At 37.8% G+C, this 21920-nt stretch overlaps 1 protein-coding gene across 1 annotated transcript in view; it reads right to left on the reverse strand.

The window, feature by feature from the left end:
- SLC49A4 (solute carrier family 49 member 4) overlaps positions 1 to 21920 on the reverse strand; it is a 92048-nt gene that overhangs the window by 22704 nt on the left and 47424 nt on the right. Inside the window, exons 5-7 of the mRNA XM_047790783.1 lie at positions 11615 to 11723; positions 7229 to 7296; positions 3636 to 3763 (exon numbers count right to left, since the gene is read on the reverse strand). Of these exons, the coding sequence (XP_047646739.1) occupies positions 3636 to 3763; positions 7229 to 7296; positions 11615 to 11723 (305 nt within the window). The remainder of the gene's footprint in view (positions 1 to 3635; positions 3764 to 7228; positions 7297 to 11614; positions 11724 to 21920) is intronic.

The following is a 21920-nucleotide window of genomic DNA, read 5'->3' on the forward strand; positions in this document are numbered from 1 at the left end:
AACTTCCAAACACATTTTATAAGGTCAACATTACCCTGATACCAAAACCAGACAAGGATGCCAACAAAAAAAGAAAACTACAGGCCAATATCCCTGATGCAAAATCTTCAATGAAATATTAGCAAACTGAATTCAACAATACATTAAAATACATATACCATGATCAAGTGGGATTTACTTAGGGATGCAAGGCTGTTTCAACATCTGCAAACCAGTTAATGTGATATATTCAATGTCAACAAAATGAAGGGGTAACAATCACGTGATCATCTCAATAGAGGAAAGGCATTTGACAAAATTCAATATCCGTTTAGGACAGAAACTCAACAAAGTGGGTACAGAGGGAGGAACATATCTCAACATAATAAAGGACATATTTGACAAGATCACAGCTAACATCATACTCAATGGTAAAAAACTGAAGACTTTTCCTCTAAGATCAGGAATAAGACACTCTCCCCACTTTTACGCAACACAGTGATTGGAAGTCCTAGTCACAGCAATTGGGTAAGGAAAAAATAAGCATTCAAATTGGGAAAGAAGAAGCAAAACTGTCACTATTTGCAGATGACATGATGTTATATACAGAAAATCCTATGATATTATACATAGAAAATCCTAATGACTCCATCAGAAAACTGTTAGAACTAATAACTTCAGTAAAATTGTAGATTGCAAAATCAACACAAAAACCTGCTGCATTTCTTTGCACTAATAATGAACTATCAGAAAAAGAAATCCCATTTACAATTATATCAAAAGATATAATTTATAATTACATCAAAAAGAATCAAATACCTAGGAATAAAATTACCAAAAGAGGTGAAAGACATCTATTGAAAACTATAACATACTATTTAAAGAAACTGAAAAAGATATGAACAAATGGAAAGATGTTCTGTAATTGTAGATTGGAAGTTACTATTGTTAAAATGCCTATACATACTACCAAAGTAATCTACAGATTCAATGCAATCCCTATCAAAATTCCAATGGGGGACTTCCTGTCATGGCGCAGCAGAAACGAATCTATGAACCATGAGGTTGTGGGTTCGCTCCCTGGCCTTGTTCATTGGGTTAAGGATCCAACTTTGCCATGAGCTGTGGTGTAGGTCGCAGACACGGCTCAGATCTGGCACTGCCATGGCCACGGTGTAGGCCGGCAGCTGTAGTTCCAACTGGACCCCAGCCTGGGAACTTGCATATGCCACGGGTGTGGCCCTAAGAAGCAAAAAATAAATAAAAAATAAAAAATAATAAAATAAAATTCAATGCCATTTTCAAAAAAAAAAAAAAATTCCAATGGCATTTTCCACAGAAAGAGAACAAACAATTCTAAAATTTGTATGGAACCACAAAAGATACTGATACCTAAGGCTATCTTTGGAAAGAAGAACAAAGCTGGAGGTATCACTCATCCTGATTTCAAACTACATCACAAAGCTACAGTAATTAAAATAGTGTGGTACTGGCATAATAACAGACACATAGATCAATGGAATAGAATAGAACCCAGAAATAAACCTACACACTTACGGTCAATTAATTTACAACAAAAGAGCCAAGAACATACACTGGGGAAAGGACAGCCTCTTTAATAAATGGTTTTGGGAAAACTGGACAACCACATGCAAAAGAATGAAACTGGACTACCATCTTATACTATATGCAAACATTTAACTCAAAGTGGATTAGAGACTTTAATGTTGGACCTGAAATCATAAAACTCCTAGAATAAAATATATGCAATAAATTCCTTGACACAGGTCTTAACAATACTTTCTTGAATGTGACACCAAAAGCAAAAGCAACAAAAGCAACAATGAACAGCTGGGAGTACATCAAACTGAAAATCTTCTGCACAGCAAAGGAAACCATCAACAAAATGAAAAGGCAATATACTGAATGGGAGAAAGTAATTGTAAACCATATATCTCATAAAGGGCTAACATCCAAAATATAAAGAATTCATACAATTAAGTTCCAAAAAGTAAACAACATATTAAAAAATGAGGAGAACATATGAATACTCATTTTTCCAAATGAGACATACAGATGGCCAGCAGACAGATAAAAGAAGCTCAATATCATTAATCAACAGGGAAATGCACATCAAAATCTCAATGAGATATCCCCTTACTCCTGTTAGAATGGCTATTATCAAAAAGACAAAAAAAAAATAACAAGTTTTGGGACAATTAGACAACCACATGCAAAAGAATGAAACTAGACTGCTACCTTACACCATATGCAAAAATGGCAAGGATGTGGAGAGAAGGGAACCCTTGTGCACTGTTGGTGGGAATGTAAATTGGTGCGGCCACTATAGAAAACGGTATGCAGGTTCTTCAAAAAATTAAAAATAGAACTACCGTATGATCCAGCAATCCTATTTCTTAGTTGAAGAGATCACTATCTTGAAAAGATACCTACATCTCCATGTTTACCACAGCATTATTTACAATAGCCAAGATATAGAAACAACCTAAATATCTGTCAATGGAGGAACAGATAAAGAAATTGTGGAATATATATGCAATGAAACATTACTCAGCCATAAAAAAGAAGAAATCTTGCCATTTGTGACAAATATAATATAATATAATAATATTATCCTTGAGGATATTATGTTGACTGAAGTAAGTCAAAGATAGACAAATATTACATGCTCTCTCTTATGTGCAGAATCGAAACCAAAAAACCCAAAAAAACCAAGCTCACTGATAGAACAGATTGGTGGTTGCAAGAGATAGGGGGTGGAAGAAATGGTGCACTGTTTTGATTTTTAGTTAAATAGAATTGAATACAATTCTTTTTTTGGTCACACCCGCAGCACGTGGAAGCCCCTGGGCCAGGGGCCTGTCACACCACAGCAGTGACAATGCTGGATTCTTAACCTTCTAGGCTACCAGAAATTTCCTAAGTAAAATTTTTTTTAAAAAAGACTAAATATAAAATAAACCTATAAGTGCTGGTTAAAGAATTTTACTGGTGTGTACTTGAAATATCATAGCTTTTTACCTTTGTCCATTTTCCTTCCTGTTTACAACATAACTATAAAGATAAAAAGTTTTTGTATTATGCTCTGACAATTTTTAAAAGAATATAAGCTTTTCTATGCTATATGAGGTTAGGCTGAAGATTTTACTTCTTCTCCCTATGTAAAATGCCAATGGAAATATTTTTAGTTACTTTTTGAGCTCTTTTAAAATGGGACCATGGGAGTTCCCTTCGTGGCACAGTGGTTAACGAAGCCGACCAGGAACCATGAGGTTGCAGGTTTGATCCCTGGCCTTGCTCAGCTGGGTTAAGGATCCAGCATTGCCGTGAGCTGTGGTATAGGTTGCAGATGCAAACATGGCTCAGATCCCGAGTTGCTGTGGTTCTGGCGTAAGCCGGTGGCTACAGCTCCGATTAGACCCCTAGCCTGGGACCCTCGATATGCCACAGGAGCGGCCCTAGAAAAGGCAAAAAGACCAAAAAAAAAAAAAAAGGGACCATGGTTTAATGGCTGGACAAAGGTGACATTTTTGTATATTTAATAATTACATATGGGAAAAGTCCTATTGTTAGTGCATACATACTTCTATAAACTGAAAATATTTAGCATAAAGTTCAAAACAATCTGTGTTCACCTGTGGTTAAAGGCAGGTGTGTGATGCTGTTCAAACAGGTCAGTGTGAACCACGTGGATGACAGTGTAGCCCCAGAAAACAGGAGGAGAAGAATTAGTTTCAGCATACCCCTGATAAAATCTGCAAACCTGAAAAGAAAAAACGTTCTATTAATCCTAGCTGGATTTTTCAATACCATTTAAATCAATGACACACACTTTTATTAAACAATAATTTCTTGAAGAAATTTTGATGTACTCTTTTAAAAGCAAGGTTTTTGATTTTTTAAACCCCTGCATTGTGTGTGTGTGAGGTAAATATTGTTTTGTGACATGTTTTTTCTTCGCTTACAACGTACATAAAATGTGACTTCTGTTATGCATCTATAAGTTACAGAAAGAATTCTGAGTTTTAAATGCCACTTTCACTTTCCCTATTTTTCAATAATTTCCAAACATCCTATAATAAGCATATGTTGTTCTAGTCTTAGGAAATAGGCTAACTTGCTGACAGAAACTTGCAAAGATGGTTCTCCCCAAATTCAAACTCCCTTAGAGAACAAATACAAAATGCTCACACTGGAGCTTTTTCGGTCCTGTAAGATCTGATCTGGTCTCTGCCCCTACCTTCCCTCTGCCTTACGACTCTCCAGTTGGACAGCCAGCCCTTTTGCTGCTTCTCACACATGCTAAGGTTGTTTCCTACAGCAACTATAGCTTTTGCCCTTGTCCTGTCTGCCTGGAATGCTGGTACCCTCAGATCATCACATGACTTACTCCTGCTTGTTCTTGAGTTACTGAAGGCTCTCCATGCTCTCAGAGGAAGCCCACCCCATCCGGACTCTATCCTCTTTTTTTCCGCGCCGTCTCTACACTCTTTATTTTCTTCACAGCATTTATCTCTATTGACACTTCTCTTGTTTTTGCATTTATTTTTCATCTTCCCTATCAGACTATAAGCTTTGTAAGAGCAAGAACATAGCTCGATGTACAGCAGAAATTGGCACAACATTGTAAGTCGACTATTCTTTAATAATAAAAAAAGAACATAGCTTTAGGACTGAATTTTTTCTACAAAGTTTGTACCTAATGTTTCATGGCATTTTAAGTTCTCAAAATACCTGCTTTGTCTTGAATTAACACGAAACTTCTGATTGAGATGCTTACCATTGAGTTATGATCAAAATCTTTTCCATTTGCCAACAGTTTTTCCTCATCTGCTGGTTAACTATCAACTGTATAAGCACAATCCTCTGGCTGTGCCTGTACACAATTTACTTTGTCCTTCAGAATTGTTCTTATTGTAGAAAAATTGATCCCATCTCAACTGTAACATTTATCATGTTTTCTCTTTGAAGTTTTTAAAAACTGATTTTAATCTCTATCATCATTAGATGACTTGGAATACTACCTTTTGTTTTGCACTTGTCTAACATGATGTGGTTAATCATGTTTGCAAAGTGTTACCTATACTAAACCGACTTTCCTTATGAAAACTGTTGCCATCTTTTGGTGGGAAGAATAGATGCACCTTTGCCCAGTGACTTAGGTTTGTTCTCCACTATGAAGTTCACAAACAGAAAATTCTTAAGTCCTCTGAAAAAGGTTCTACAGATTGATGGAAATGTCCCTCAAGAAAATCCAAATGCTTTGTTTTTTTACGATTTTATTTTATTTGATTTGTCTTTTCTAGGGCCGCACATTGAGGTTCCCAGGCTAGGGGTCTAATCAGAGCTGTAGCCACCAGCCTACGCCACAGCCACAGCAATGCGGGCTCCGAGCTGCGTCCGCAACCAACACCACAGCTCACGGCAACGCCGGATCCCTAACCCACTGAGCGAGGCCAGGGATCGAATCTGCAACCTCATGGTTCCTAGTCGGATTCATTAACCACTGCGCCACGATGGGAACTCCCCAAATGCTTTAATTCCATACGCTCACTTTTTTTATTTATATTTTGCTATGCTGCATGAACTTACTTGTCAGATAGGCAGATGGCCAGGCATGAGAGAATAAAACACTTTTCTGGTAAAATCAGAGTTGAGTGAAGTTGAACAGTCTAAGTTTTCCAGGGCCTGATCGTATAAGAGTAAAGTGACCACTCTGGTCTCCCAGTTTTGGAGACCCAGTCCTTTCAAATGGGCTAATACCCTCAAGGTGTACTGTTAGGACCAAAGCAGTATATTTAGTAGTAACCTTTAGTAACATAAGCGCACACACACACGAATACCCAAAGCACTCGTGTCTATAAGAAGATTCCATTCTAGGGATCCCAAAAAGGGTTTTGAACATAATTTTAAAATTGATTCGAGGCCTCGGAGATACCTACAATTGATTTCAGATCCCAGAGTAAGGGCGGTACTTATTAGAACTGCCACTTCAACACTTTAAAAACAGAAATGTCCTCATTCTAATTTTTCCCCTAGTTGTACTTCCATATAATTGAAATCAAGGGTTTGTAGGGAAAAAAAAATACAGAGAAAGGAGCATATGACATGTCATTTCTGATACATAATGTGTCCTATTTGGTGCTCAGAACAGGATTTGGTAAATGATGACGTACTATAATCAGCTTAAAGATTTAATTAGAAAAATTAGGCATGATTCTTAAGAAATATGAAAGGCCAGTGTAGTGGTTCCCTACAAAAAGCTATGGTCCCATTCTTCTTTAGTGGTTAGATTTTATTCTCATATTCTCCTAACTTATAAAAACCTCAGATAAAGTGATTTAGAAACTACAGTGTCAATTTTTTCTTTCATTATCCCAGAAACACTGCAAACGGTTAAGGTCTAGATATAACATTATCCTTTGTCAATTATGTTTAAGTATGTAGGTACTGAGGTGATTTACAAATCTTATTTGATCTCCCCAAATATGTAATTAGATTCTTCTCTTCCTGGTAAAGTTGGCTGTCCAATTTTGTTTTTGATTAAACAGGGTAAAATGATTTGGAAAATGAATGAATATTGCCTCCTTGGAAACACCAAGAGTAGTTTTATAGGCAGTCACCGACATGAGTGACATTTTCATTCTTTTCTTTTTCAGAATAAATGAGGCTTTTTTCTTCTGACTCATTCTAAAAATGTGTTGTCATAATGGGTTAAGATCAAAGGGAATCTGATGGAGTTGGGAGTCTTTATGGACATTTTTCATCAAATGGGAAAACCATAGGGTCACACCTGCCAAAAAAGGCCAGAAATAAATATCTCCTAATCAGGATACTGACTTTTTATGGAAAGCTCTAAAGATGCTCTTACGAATGACGCCTTTCAATGCTTTTCTAATCTTGGTAACTATCAATTTGCCTTTATTATTGTATCACCTTTCTTTGTAGATTTTGTTCTTTAATAATATGGAGAGAGGCAGCTTAATTAAGTGGAAATACATCTCCAGACTCCAAAAACATTTTAAGATGAACTATTCCTGAGAAGGTTTCTTATAGCAGCAAATTCTATCTGCTCCATGTGAATTTTTTTTGGAGCCTGAACAAGTGCCCTTCTCTGACCGGTTTTACATTTCCCTGAATTTTAATGTTTATCAAGGGGAAGCAGATTTTCCCTTTGGGCTTTTTTATGGTTCTGCCCACTCACGTGTTCAATGTAAAATATTCTCACCTTGCCATAGCTATTCCAACAACACAGCCTCCAACTATGGACCAAAATCCAATCCAGCCAGCATCTACCTGTTAAGAAAGTGGTAGACACATTTAATACAAGATTACCATATTATAAGTTTAGAAGACAAGGAAAAAAATTCTCTATAATCAGTACGTTAATAGCTAAATGGCAACAAATCTGGGAAAATACTGTTTAAGAAAATGAATCAAATGAAAGGATTCATGTGTGACTAATTAATAGAAACTTACCTAAATAAATAATCATTGATTAGTTTTTATTGGAATATTTAAATCAACAAAATAATCATTGTCACAAATATTTTTTGAATGTGTTCCATATGCCGGACACTGTATTAGGAACCCTTTTTTTTTTTTTTTTCTGGTCGAGTCTACAGCATGAGGGAGTTCCTGGGCTAGGGATGGAACTTGAGCCACAGCAGTAACTGTGCTGAGTCCTTAACTGCTAGGCTGCCAGGGAACTCTATGTACCAGGAACTCTTAAGAATACCAGGAAAAGGAGAAAAGATGGTCACTGCCCTAAAAAGTTTAAATACAGCCAACATACAGGAAACTACTAGGAGATAATTTAGTGCCAAATAAAATATCTGGCACAACTACAAATGTAATGAGAGAACACAGAAGAACAAGTTCTCTGCTGCACTAGTGGGTTAAGGATCTGGCATTGTTAACTGCTGTGGCATGAGTTAGGTCCCTGGGCCAGGAACTTTGTATGCTGCAGGCATGGCCAAAAAAAAAAAAAAAAGAGAGAGAGAGAGAGAGAAAGAGAGAAAATAGAAGTGGAGGGGAAAAAGGGGAGGGGGGAAGGAAGGAAGGATGGAGAGAGAGGTATGTGTTGAACACGTGAAGAGACTAGATAGAGAAATAATTTGAGCTGAACTTCAATTGTATACCTTGCTACACTCTTGAGAAAACATTTTCAGTCCTGCCATTTACTAGTTTTGTGACTCTGGGCAAATTATGTCCTCTTACCTATAAAATGAACTAAATGAGATACTTTGCATACAGAATTTAGATCAGCAATTGGCATACAGGAAGTACTCAATAAAGGTTAGAGTTGTTATTTTTAGCTGATGATGTTTCTCCATCATCTAATATCTTATTGCTTTTCCACCTTCATGGACAAACTTAGAGCAATCTACAAATGCTGCCCACATTACTGCATTACTCATGTATCTTTTTTGTGTGTGTCTTTTTAGGGCTACACCCGAAGCATATGAAAGTTCCCAGGCCAGGGGCTGAATCAGACGGAGCTGCAGCTGCTGGCCTACACCTTAGCCACAGCAACTGCCAGATCTGAGCCGCACCTGACACCTACACCACAGCTCACAGCAACGCTAGATCCCTGATCCACTGAGAGAGGCCAGGGATCGAACCCACATCCTCATGGATACTGGTTAGGTTTGTTTCCGCCGAGGCACAATGTGAACTCTAAGTTATCTTTAACTCTTACTACCTGAGGAGCTATACTTAAAAGCAGTGTAAATTAGAAATGGAATGTTTTTCTAAGTGACTAAAAACCAGTTTTAACAATCTCAGTACTTGAAACTAGATTAAGTGATCCCTAGACTCCTAGAAGAAAAAAGGTAAGTTCTTTCTGGAGGAAAAGAACATCATTTGAAGCTTATCTCTACAACTTTTCATATACTATATTGGGCACTCAGTCAAAAATAACTGAAGATATAAGGAGATAAGAAAATATGAATGACACCCACAAATATAAACAGACCCACAAAGGATTCAGAGATAGAGACTTTAAATAACTATTTTTAATAGTTCAAAAAATAAAAGATAAGATCGAGCATTTCTACAGAAATTTAGAAACTATGAAAAAGCATCAAATAAAAATTCTGTAATTTAAAAATAAAATAACTCATAAAATCAATAACTCATAGATGAGTTTAAAAGCATATTACACAGAACTGAAGACTGAAATAGTGAGTTCGAAGAAAGGCTAGGTGAAATACCAGTTTGAAAGAGAGAAAGGCAAAAGAATGGAAAATTTAGAATAGAGAGTAAGAGACATAGGAAAGACACTGAAAGTATAATATATATGGTTAGAGTTCCTGAAGAAGAGAAAAATAGAGAAATGAATATGAGCTTCAAAGGGATATTGGTTAAGAATTTTCCAAACTGATGAACGATATCAACCCATAGATTCAAGAAGTCCTATAAACCTAAAAAATAAATTTATTTATTCATTTTGAATTACTTTATTTTTATTGTTAAATTGAAGTAGAGTTGATTTGCAGTATTATATCAGTCTCAGGTGCACAGCAGAGTGACTCAGTATTTTTACAGATTATACCCCAATAAAAGTTATTACAAGATAATTGTTATGATTCCCTGTGCTATAAAATATGTCCTGATTGCTTATTTATTTTATACACATTAGTTTGTATTTCTTAATCCCATACCCCTAATTTGCCTCTCCCCCATTCCTTCTCTGTTTTGGTAATCACCAGTTTGTTTTTTTTTAATCTGTGAGTCTGTTTCTGTTTTGTTTTGTATTCTTTTCTTAGATTCCACATATAAGTGATACCATAAAGTATTTGTCCTTCTCTTCTGACTTCTTCACTATGCATAATATTCTCTAGGTCTATCCATGTTGCTGCAAATGGCAGAATTACACTCTTTTTTTTATAAGGCTGAGTAATATCCCATTGTGTGTGTGTGTGTGTGTGTGTGTGTGTGTGTATGTATGTAGGTGTGTGTATACATATGTATTTACATATATGTATATGAATATATATACACACCACATCTTTATCCATTTAGCATAAATTAAAAAAAAAACCCTGGAGTTCCCATCATGGCTCAGTGGGAATGAATCTGACTAGCATCCATGAGGATTCAGGTTTGATACCTGGCCTTGCTCAGTGGGTTAAGGATCTGGCGTTGCCATGAGCTGTGGTATAGGTCGCAGACGCGGCTCAGACCTGGATTTGCTGTGGCTGTGGTGTAGGGCAGTGGCTACAGCTCTGATTAGACCCCTAGCCTGGGGACCTCCATATCCTGAGGCTGCAGCCCTAAAAAGACAAGAAAACATGACTAAAAACACTACTAAAAACAAATACAACCATTTTGGGAAAGTTAGGCATACCCTATAACTAGCTGTTCCATACTAGATAAACATCCAACAGAAACATATAGACATGCATCCAGAAACATGAGAATATCTATACAGCACTGTTTATGAGAGCTCAGTGTAGACATTCCAAATATTTATCAAAGGCAAAATTGGAAAAACTGTTATTTATTCACACAGTGGATTATCCTATCAGTGTGCTGGATTTCTTCCATTTGGCCTTATAAATTTCTCTACCCCTCTGGATATTGGGAAGTAAGAAGGAATGGATGTCATCAAACATATAGATGAAATGGTTGTTATTATTTTTTCCCTTGGGCTGAACTTGCAGCACATGGAAGTTCCCAGGCTAGGAGTCCAACTGGAGCTGCCACTGCCAGTCTACCCCACAGACACAGCAATGCAGGATCCAAGCCACTTCTGTGACCTACACCACAGCTTGCAGCAATGCCAGATCCCTAATGCATTGAAAAAGGCCAGGGATCACATCCTCACGGACACTTGTCAGGCTGTGAACCCACTGAGCCACCACAGACACTCCTGAAGTGGTTATTTTTAAGGAAATGATATAGTGAGACTAAAGAGAAAGTGTGGGATTAGATGGAGAAAGAAAGATCATATAGCTGATAATGGGATCTTTTTTTTTTGTCTTTTGTCATTTTAGGGCCGTACCTGCGTCATATGGAGGTTCCCAGGCTAGCGGTCCAATCTGAGTATTGCTGCCGGCCTACACCACAGCCATAGCAATGCCAGATCTGAGACACGTCTGTGACCTACACCACAGCTCACAGCAACGCTGGATCCTTAACCCACTGAGCAAGGCCAGGGATCAAACCCACAGCCTCATGGTTCCTGGTCGGATTTGTTTCCACTGCACCACGACAGGAACTCCAATGACGATGGGACTTCAACCTTCATAAACCAGTGTGTAGGTCACAGAAGTTGCTTGGATTCTGCATTGCTGTGGCTGTGGGGTAGGCTGGCAGTGGCAGCTCCAGTTGGACCCCTCCAGTTGGACCTCTAAAATTTTTCTTTTTTATTTTTATGTTTATTAGCATCATTATTAATACCTAAATAAATGCGAAATTCATGGTGGATAACAAAATCTAGGAAGAAAATCAATATTGTTTATAACTATTTCATAAGGATGTTGTTTTTGCAACAACAGTACAAGATAATGTTTTACCCAGACCTTGAAGCTAAAAGAACAAGTATACAATAATTTATAATTTCAGTGAGCTAAAATTACCTACAACATATACGAAATAAAATGCTTACTTGGCTGACATGCACTGGTGTTAAAATTAAGTCCAGAACTCCAGACCAGCCAGCAAATACACCAAGTGGTATGGCATATGCTAAAGCAATCATCAAAAATCTCAAATTGCTGTAAAAGAGAAGTAAAAGAAGACATCATTATACATTCAAAATCTAGAATTTATACTCTTACTTATAAAAAAGTAAGTCATTTGGAAATTGGAACACCAGAATCAAAAACAGAAAATATTTGTCAGTTTGTTAATAAATTCAAAGATCCTTAAAATTTTTATAAGAATAATCTTCATTTGCATTGTTTGAAATTTTCAATGTTTATTATACAGATGAATTATTAACATTATTTTATGGAATGAGTAGGCAGGATCAATTTTTTTTTAAAAAAGCTCTTATTTGAAAGGATAAATTACTGTTTCATCTGACAAATAAGACAGAGGGGAAAAAAAGTTAAATGTAAATGGTTAAGCAAACTATGTACATCCATACCACGGAATGTTACTGCAATACAGAGGAATAACTACAAATACACAAAACAACCTCAATGGCTCTCCAGAGAATTATAGTGGTGAAAAAAGCTAATTCCAAAATTGTATGTAATATCTGATTCAATTTGTATAACATTCCTGAAGTGACATTACAATAATGGGAAACAGATTAGTGGTTGCCAGGGGTTAAGGAATAGAGTGGGAGGGAAGCAGGTGTGGCTATAAAAGGGCAACAGGAAGGATCCTTGTGACCATGGACTGTTCTCTATCTTGATTACATCAATGTCAATTTTCTGGTTGTGATACTGCACTGTAGTTTCATAAGATGCTACCATTGGGGCTTGGGAGGGATGAAGATGGCGGAATAGAAGGACTGGAGCTCAACTTCTCTCCTAAAAATAACAAAATTCACAACTAAAGACTGAGCACACTTCACCAAAATGGACCGGAAACCTTAAAAAAGATACCCTACTCCAGAAGAAAAAGAGGAGGCCACATCAAGAGGTAGGAGGGGCAATTTCACGGTATAAACAACCCCATACCTCCGGGGTGGGAAGCTCCACAGACTGGAAACTAACTGGTTCACAGAGACTCACCTACAGGAGTGAGAGTTCTGAGTCCTACATCAAACTCTCATGTGTGGATCTGGCACTGAAGGCCAGTGGGGCTTGTGCGCAGGAGCTCCACGGGACTGGGGGAAACGGAGACCTCATTCTTAAAAGGCGCACACGGACTTTCATGTGCACTGGATCCCAGGGCAAAGCAACGTCTCCATAGGAATCTGGGTCAAGCCTGACTGCAGTTCTTGGAGGACATCCTGGGAAAGCAGGGGTGAATGTGGCTTGTTGTGAGGGAGGGACAAAGAAGGCAGAACTCTCAGGAATATTCAGCAGCAGTGCCTTTCTCTGGAGGGGGCCATTTTGGGAAAATCTGGCCCCACCCATCAGCCAGCTGCTGAGAAGCCCCAGGGCAAACAACAATCCAGGTGGGATCACAGCCCCATCCCTCAGTAAACAGGCTACCTAAAGACCCCTCAGGCACACAGCTGCCTCTAATCCCATCCAGAGACTAAGCCCCACACACCAGAGGCATTAGAATCGGCTCCTCCTACTAAGGGACAGGCATCAGCCCCTCCCATCAGGAAGCCTACAGCAAGCCCCCATACCCACTTCAGCCACAGGGGAGCAGACACCAGAAGTAAGAGAGGCTACAACTCTATTATCTGTAAAAAGGTCACCACACCAAAAACCTATAAAAATGAAAAGACAGAGGACTATAACTCAGATGAGGGAGAAAGGAAAAACCCCAGAAAAACAGATAAGCCATGAGGATATTCTCAGCCTCCAGGAAAAAGACTTTAGACTGTTGATGCTGAAGATGATGCAAGACATTGGGAATAAACTGGAGGCAAAGATGGATAACTTACAGGAAACACTGAACAAAGAGATACAGGATATAAAACTTAAGCAAGAAGAGATGCAAAATACAATAACTGAAATAAAAAATTCACTAGAAGCAGCTAACAGCAGAATGCAGGAGGCAGAAGAACGAATAAGTGAGGTGGAAGACAGATTAGTGGAAATTACGGATGCAGAACAGAAAAGAGGAAAAAGATTGAAAACAAATGAAGAGAGTCTCAGAGAACCCTAGGACAACATGAAATGCACCAACATCCGTATTATACGGGTGCCAGAAGGAGAAGAGAGAGAGAAGGGGACAGAAAAAATATTCCAAGAGATAATAGCTGAAAATTTCCCTAACATGGGAAAGGAATCACTCACTGAAATCCAGGAGGCACAACGAGTACCATATAAAAGAAACCCAAGGAGGAACACCCTGAGACACATATTAATCAAACCGACCAAAATTAAAGACAAAGAGAAAATCTTGAAAGCAGCTAGGGAAAAGAAACAACATACAAGGGAACCCCGATAAGGCCACTGGCAGATTTTTCAACAGAAACTCTGCAGGCAAGAAGGGAGTGGCATGATATACTTAACATGATGAAAGGAAAAAACCTCCAACCAAGATTACTCTACCCAGCAAGGCTCTCTTGCAGATTTGAAGGAGAAATCAACACATTCACAGATAAGCAAAAGCTGAGAGAATTCAGCAACACTAAACCAGCCTTACAACAAATACTAAAGGAACTTCTATAGGCAGAAAAGAACAAGAGAAGAAGGAAAGAAAAAAGAGCAACAAAAACAAATCCAAAGCAATTAATAAAATGGCAATAAGAACTTACATATCAATAATTACCTTAAATGTGAATCGACTAAACGCCCCAGCCAAAAGACACAGACTGTCTGAATGGATCCAAAAACAAGACCCATATATATGCTGTCTTCAAGAGACCCACTTCACTTCTAGGGACACATACAAATTGAAAGTGAGAGGATGGAAGAAAATATTTCATGCAAATGGGGATCAAAAGAAAGCTGGAGTAGCAATACTCATATCAGACAAAATAGATTTTAAAATGAAGAATATTTTAAGGGACAAAGAAGGACATTACATAATGATCAAAGGATCAATCCAAGAAGATGATATAACAATTTTAAATATCTATGCACCCAACACAGGTTCACCACAATAGATAAGGCAACTGCTAACAACCTTAAAAGGAGAAATCAACAATAATACAATCATAGTGGCAGACTTTAACACCCCACTGACAGCAATGGACAGATAAACCAGACAGAAAATCAATAAGGGAACACAGGCTCTGAATGATGCGTTAAACCAGATGGACTTCATAGATATTTATAGGACATTTCATCCAAAAGCAACAAAATACACATTCTTCTCAAGTGCACATGGAACATTCTCTAAGATTGATCATATCCTGGGCTACAAATCCAACCTCAGTAACTTTAAGAAAACTGAAATCATATCAAGCATCTTTTCTGACCACAACGCTATACGACTGGAAATCAACAACAAGAAAAAAACTGCAAAAAACATAAACATGTGGAGACAAAACAACATGCTACTAAACAACCAATGGATCACTGAAGAAATCAAAGAGGAAATTAAAAAATACCTAGAAGCAAATGACAATGAAGATACGACACTCTGAAACCTATGGGATGCAGCAAAAGCCGTTCTAGGAGGAAAGTTTATAGCAATACAAGCCCACCTCAGGAAACAAGAAAAAGCCCAAATAAACAAGCTAACTTTACATCTAAAGCATCTTGAGAGAGAAGAACAGACAAGACCTAAAGTTAGTAGAAGGAAAGAAATCATAAAGATCAGAGAAGAAATCAATGAAATAGAAACAAAGAAAACCATAGAAAGGATCAATGAAACGAAAAGCTGGTTCTTTGAAAAGATCAACAAAATTAATAAACCCCTAGCCAGACTTATCCAGCAAAAAAGAGAGGACTCAAATCAATAAAATTAGAAATGAAAAAGGAGAAGTAACAACGGACATCACAGAAATACAAAGGATCGTAAGAGACTACTATATGCAACTATACGCCAATAAAATGGAAAACCTAGAAGAAATGGAAAAATTCATAGAAAAGTACAATCTTCCAAGACTAAACCAAGATGAAATAGAAAAGATGAATGGACCAATCACAAGAACTGAAATTAAACTCTGACTAAAACACCTGCAACAAACAAAAGTCCAAGACAAGATGGCTTCACAGGCGAATGCTATCAAACTTTTAGAGAAGAGCTAACACCTCTCCTTCTGAAACTATTCCAAAAAATTGCAGAGGAAGGGATACTCCCAAACTCATCCTATCAGGCCACCATCACCCTGGTACCAAAACCAAAGATTCCACAAAAAAAAGAAAACTACAGGCCAATTTCACTGATGAACATCAATGCAAAAATCCTCAACAAAATACTAGCAAACCGCATCCAACAATACAGTAAAAGGATTGTACATCATGATTAAGTGGGATTTATCCCAGGGATGCAAGGGTTCTTCAATATCCACAAATCCATCAGTGTGATACACCACATTAAGAAACTGAAGAATAAAAACCATATGATCCTCTCAATAGACACAAAAAAAGCCTTTGACAAAAATCCAACACCCATTCCTGATAAAAACCCTTCAGAAAGTGGGCATAACGGGAACCTACCTCAACATGATAAAGGCCATATATGACAAACCCACAGCAAACATCATTCTCAATGGTGAAAAGCCGAAAGAATTCCCACTGAGATCAGGAACAAGACAAGGATGTCCGCTCTCGCCACTACTCTTCAACATAGTTCCGGAAGTCCTAGCCACAGCAATCAGAGAAGTAAAAGAAATGAAAGGAATCCAAATTGGAAAGGAAGAAGTAAAACTATCACTATTTGCAGATGACATGATACTATACCTAGAGAATCCTAAAGACTCTACCAGAAAACTGTTAGAGCTCATCCATGAATTTGGCAGTCGCAGGATACAAAATCAATACACAGAAATCGACAGCACTTCTATATACTAACAATGAAAGAGCAGATAAGGAAATGAGGGAAGCAATCCCGTTTACCATCACATCCAAAAGAATAAAATACCTAGGAGTAATCCTACCTAAAGAGACAAAAGACCTTTACTCTGAAAACTATAAGACACTGATGAAAGAAATCAAAGATGACACAAACAGATGGAAAGATATACCATGCTCGTGGATTGGAAGAGTTCATATGATCAAAATGACTGTACTGCCTAAGGCAATCTACAGATTCAATGCAATCCTTATCAAATTACCAAGGACATTTTTCACAGAACTCGAACAAAATATGTTAAAGTTTGTTTGGAAGCACAAAAGACCCAGAATAGCCAAAGACATCCTGAAAAAGAAAAATGGAGCTGGAGGAATCAGGCTCCTGGACTTAAGACTATACTACAAAGCAAGAGTCATCAAAACAGTGTGGTACTGGCACAAAGACAGAAATATAGATCAGTGGAACAGGATAGAAAGTCCAGAATTAAACCCAAGAACCTACAGCCAACTAATCTATGACAAAGGAGGCAAGAATATACAATGGAGTAAGGACAGCTTGTTCAATAAGTGGTGCTGGGAAAACTGGACAGCCACAGGGAAAAGAATGAAATTAGAACACTCCATAGCACCATACAGAAACAGAAACTCGAAGTGGATTAAAGACCTAGGTATAAGACCAGACACTATTAAACTCTTAGAGGAAAACATAGGCCAAACACTCCCTGACATAAATGACAGCAACATCTTCTCAGATCCACCTATCAGAGTATTGACAATAAAAAGAAAAATAAACAAATGGGACCTACTCAAACTGAAAAGTCTCTGCACATTAAAGGAAACCCTCAAAAACACAAAAAGACAACCCACAGAATGGGAGAACATTGTTGCAAGTGAATCCACTGACAAGGGATTAATCTCCAAAATTTATAAACAACTTCTGCAGCTCCATACCAAAAAAACAAACAAACCCATCAAAAAATGGGCAGAAGATCTAAACAGACAATTCTCCAAAGAAGACATACAGATGGCCAAGAAACACATGAAAAGATGTTCAACGTCACTCATTATTAGAGAGATGCAAATCAAAACCATGATGAAGTACCACCTTACACTAGCCAGAACGGCCATCATCCAAAAGTCTACAAACAATAAATGCTGGAGAGGGTGTCGAGAAAAAGGAACCCTAGTACACTGTTGGTGGGATTGTAAATTGGTGCAACCACTGTGGAAAGCAGTATGGAGATTCCTCAGAAAACTAAACATAGAACTACCATTTGAGCCAGCAATCCCACTCCTGGGCATCTGTTCAGAGAAAACCATGACTTGCAAAGACACATGTACTCCCATGTTCACTGCAGCACTATTTACAATAGCCAAGACATGGAAACAACCTAAACGTCCAATGACAGAGGAGTGGATCAAGAAGATGTTGTGCATATACACAACGGAATATTACTCAGCCATTAAAAAGAACGAAATACCAGCATTTCTTGTGACATGGATGGACCTAGAAACTACCATACTAAGTGAAGTCAGACATACAATGAGACACCAACATCAAATGCTTCCACTGACATGTGGAATCTGAAAAAAGGACAGACTGAACTTCTTTGCAGAACAGATGCTGACTCACAGACACTGAAAAACTTATGGTCTCCAGAGGAGACAGTTTGGGGGTTGGGGGGATGTGCTTGGGCTGTGGGATGGAAAACCTGTGAAATAAGATGGTTATGATCATTATACAACTACAGATGTGATTAAAAAAAAAAAGATGCTACCATTGGGGGAACGTCAGTAGAGAGTCCATGTTATTTCTTCTTATTTCCTACAACTGCATGTGAATTTATAATTTTCTCAAAATAAAGTTTAATTGAAAAATGTAATAAGGAATTCCCATCATGATTCCGTGGGTTAGGAATCTGACACAGTGTTTGTGAAGATCCTGGTTCAACCCCTGGCCTCCCTCAGTGGGTTAAGGACCCAGTATTACTGCAAGCTGGGGTGCAGGTCAAGAATGAGGCTTGGATTCCTGTGTTGCCATGGCTATAGCGTAGGCTGGCTGCAGCTCTGATTAGACCCCTAGCCCAGGAGCTTCCATATGCCACAGCTGTGGCCTTAAAAAAAAAAAAAGTAATAAAAATTAGATATCATTCACAATAGCTTTTTAAACTATAAAGTATCTAGGAATAAACCAGGAAGACCCAAGACCTAGAGGTGGAAGGTGGGGTGCGGGGGGAAGCACAGAAAGGCATGAAAGCAGACTGAAATAAAGGGAGACAGAGTCCTTGCTGTCAATTTACCCTGTATTAATCTATAATTCAATGTGATCACAATTAAAATTCCAGTTGAATTTTTTTTTTTTTTTAAGAAACTCAAGCAATTTGGTCTAACGTTCATATGGGAAAGTAAAAGTCTGTGGAAAGCTAACTCAGCCTTAAAACATGTGAAAGAGGAGACCTTTGTCCTATCAGATGTTAAGATAAATTGCATGTCCAGAGTAATAAAAATATGGTATTGGTTTAAGAACAAAGAGAACAATGAAGGAAAATAGCGAACTAAGACACAGAAACTCAAACCACAATAAAGGTGGCATCATAAAAATCAAAAGTCTAAGGATCTTTTAGTGAATGCTGCTAGTTCATTTCATGGAGAGGAAAAAAAAACCCTGCATCACTAGTTAACATCATACAACAAGGTGGATTCTAGGTGGGCTGAAAACCTAAATGTGAAAGAAAAAAAACAGAAATTTGATAAATAAGGAATTCACTAACAAAATTAGTAGGCACATGACAGAATGGGAATAGATATTTTGAAAATTTTTAAATCAACAGAGAACTTTTATTGAGAATACGTAAATCATTAAAGAATATGTAAAGCTATAAAGAGGAATTTACAGCAGATGAAACCTAAATGGCAAACAACCACATGAGAGTTTGAAACTTATTAATAACCCGAAAATGCAAGTCAAACAAAAGATATATTTGTTTATACCTATTAGACTGGTAAAAACTGGAAAGATGCACAATGACAAATTCGGTGGCATACAGGGAAATGGGCACTGCTGATAGAAGTATAGACGAGTGCAGGCATTCTGGAGAGCAACTTGGCAATACTTGGCAAATTAATCTAAAAATATCTAATGACCCAGCAATCCTATTATAGGGTCTGTTTTTCAAAGATTCTTAGGTCTACAGTGATGTGTAGCAGGGTATCACTGTGGTGGTATTTGTGGTGACAATGAGTTGGAGGCAATCTGGGTACACAATAGGAGTGGGGAGATAAAGTGTGATGGTTTCATACCAGGGAATACAGAGAACTAGGTGTACACAGGGACCCTTCTTGAAAACAGCAACTAAGATCACAAAATGAGAGCTATCTAGATGTCCTGCGCCTCCTGATGGAAGAAGGTAGCATCACCTATGAAGCAGTCTTATATCAAAACCAAAACCCAAATCAGAACATAGCTTTCATTAACAATTTACAGGAAATACAAAGGAGAGAGGAACCTGGCACACTACAAAGAGGCAATCAACAAAATCCAGGCCTTGGAGACAAAAGAGCTGGCTCCTCAGCAAATAAATTGCAAGAGAAAAAGAGAGAGATGGAAAGGAAATCTATAGACTACAATGCACTTGAGCCAATTTTGCAATGCATGGATCCAATCTAGATCCTGATTCAAACAAACTGTTAAAAAAAAAAAAAAAACTATGACATTTCAGACAATTGGAAAATTTTTTCTTTCTGTCTTTTCTAGGGCCGCACCTGCGGCATGTGGAGGTTCCCAGGCCAGGGGTCTAATTGGAGCTGTAGCCGCCGCCGCTGGCCTATGCCACAGCCACAGCAACTCGGGATCCAAGCCACGTCTATGATCTACACCAGAGCTCACAGCAATGCCGGATCCTTAACCCACTGAGCAAGGCCAGGGATCAAATATGCAACCTTATGGTTCCTAGTCAGATTTATCAATCACTGAGCCATGATGGGAACTTCCTTTTTTTTTTTTAATTTTTATTTTTTTGGGAAATTTAAACATTGATTTAATAGTAGCAAACTACTGTTAAAAAGTTTTTAGGGTGATAATGGTACCATATTTATGTTAAAAAGAGTCCCTATCAAAATATTTATGGATGAAATGATTTGTCATCTGGGATTTGCTTCATGATACAGGAAGGGGGGAAGAGGGTCAAGTAGATATGAAACAATATTGGCCATAAATTGGTAACTGTTGATACTGAGTTATGGGGATATGGAGATTATACTATTCTACTTCTTATTTCTAAAATGAAAAGTAATAAAAAACCACATGGAATTTAGTGAAAAAGGTCAAAGAGAATGTGATACATAATGTGCTACTGTTTAGATAAATTAAACATACACACATAGGAAACAATACAAATGTCACAAAAGCAAAGAGACAAAGAGATACACATTAAGTGCTTTTGAGAGGTGGCCTGTGTAGAGGGAAGGGAATGGGAGTAGGAAATACAAATAAAAGAATGACTAAATAAACAAATAAATGTGTTCATGTGTCCTGAGGTAAGGAACACATTCAGTTCAATTCTATAGTCTTTAAGTCTAAAAGGCAAAACCAAAAACCGCCTTCATCAAACATTAAACTGATATACAAAGGGAGAGGAATGTTTACATTAGGTTACATGAGTAAAATGTGTAGTAAGAGATGGGAATCATACAGATAGTAAATAAATAATGGTCGTGGAAACTTTGGAGCATAACCACTGATTTTTTTTCCTGCCCAGACAATAGAATTCGAATTCTAGTTAATCCAGGAAGCAATGATGCCAAGAGTTCTTTGAAGGACCAGGGAAAATTACATGATAGGTTAGGGGAATGGGGCATGGAAGGTCCAAAGAATTCCCCTCGAGAGCCCAAAGCTGAAGTAGCCAATCTTGCAGAATAAACAAAAGGATATGTGAAGAGACAGTGGAATGTTAGGATCGGTATCAAGGGTTTTTAGTAAAGAGGAAAGATCTTATAATTCTACAGCTTAAACAGAGAATAAAGATCCTGACTCTATGGTACTTAGAAGCAAGCCCAGGGTATACTGTGGTCAGAGTGGTCATTTTGTTCTTTTTCCCCTGTCAGAACTATGTTTTACATGACTGCTTACCTGAAAACCATTCAACAACTCCTCATTCCCCACAGAAGAGGGGAATAAAATTATTAGTATGGCATAGTCTGAGTCTAACCTACTTCTCTAGCCTTATATATTGCTCTATCCTTTAGCTCTGCATGGAGAAAAACTTGAAACAGCATCACAAAAAACCCCTATCATTTTAACTGTTATCTTACAAATGTGTGCCACTGATTACAATTCAATTAAACTAATATTATTTCTTGGCCTATTACGTGGAG

Source organism: Phacochoerus africanus, chromosome 1, assembly GCF_016906955.1.
Source record: "Phacochoerus africanus isolate WHEZ1 chromosome 1, ROS_Pafr_v1, whole genome shotgun sequence".
Lineage (NCBI taxonomy): Eukaryota > Metazoa > Chordata > Mammalia > Artiodactyla > Suidae > Phacochoerus > Phacochoerus africanus.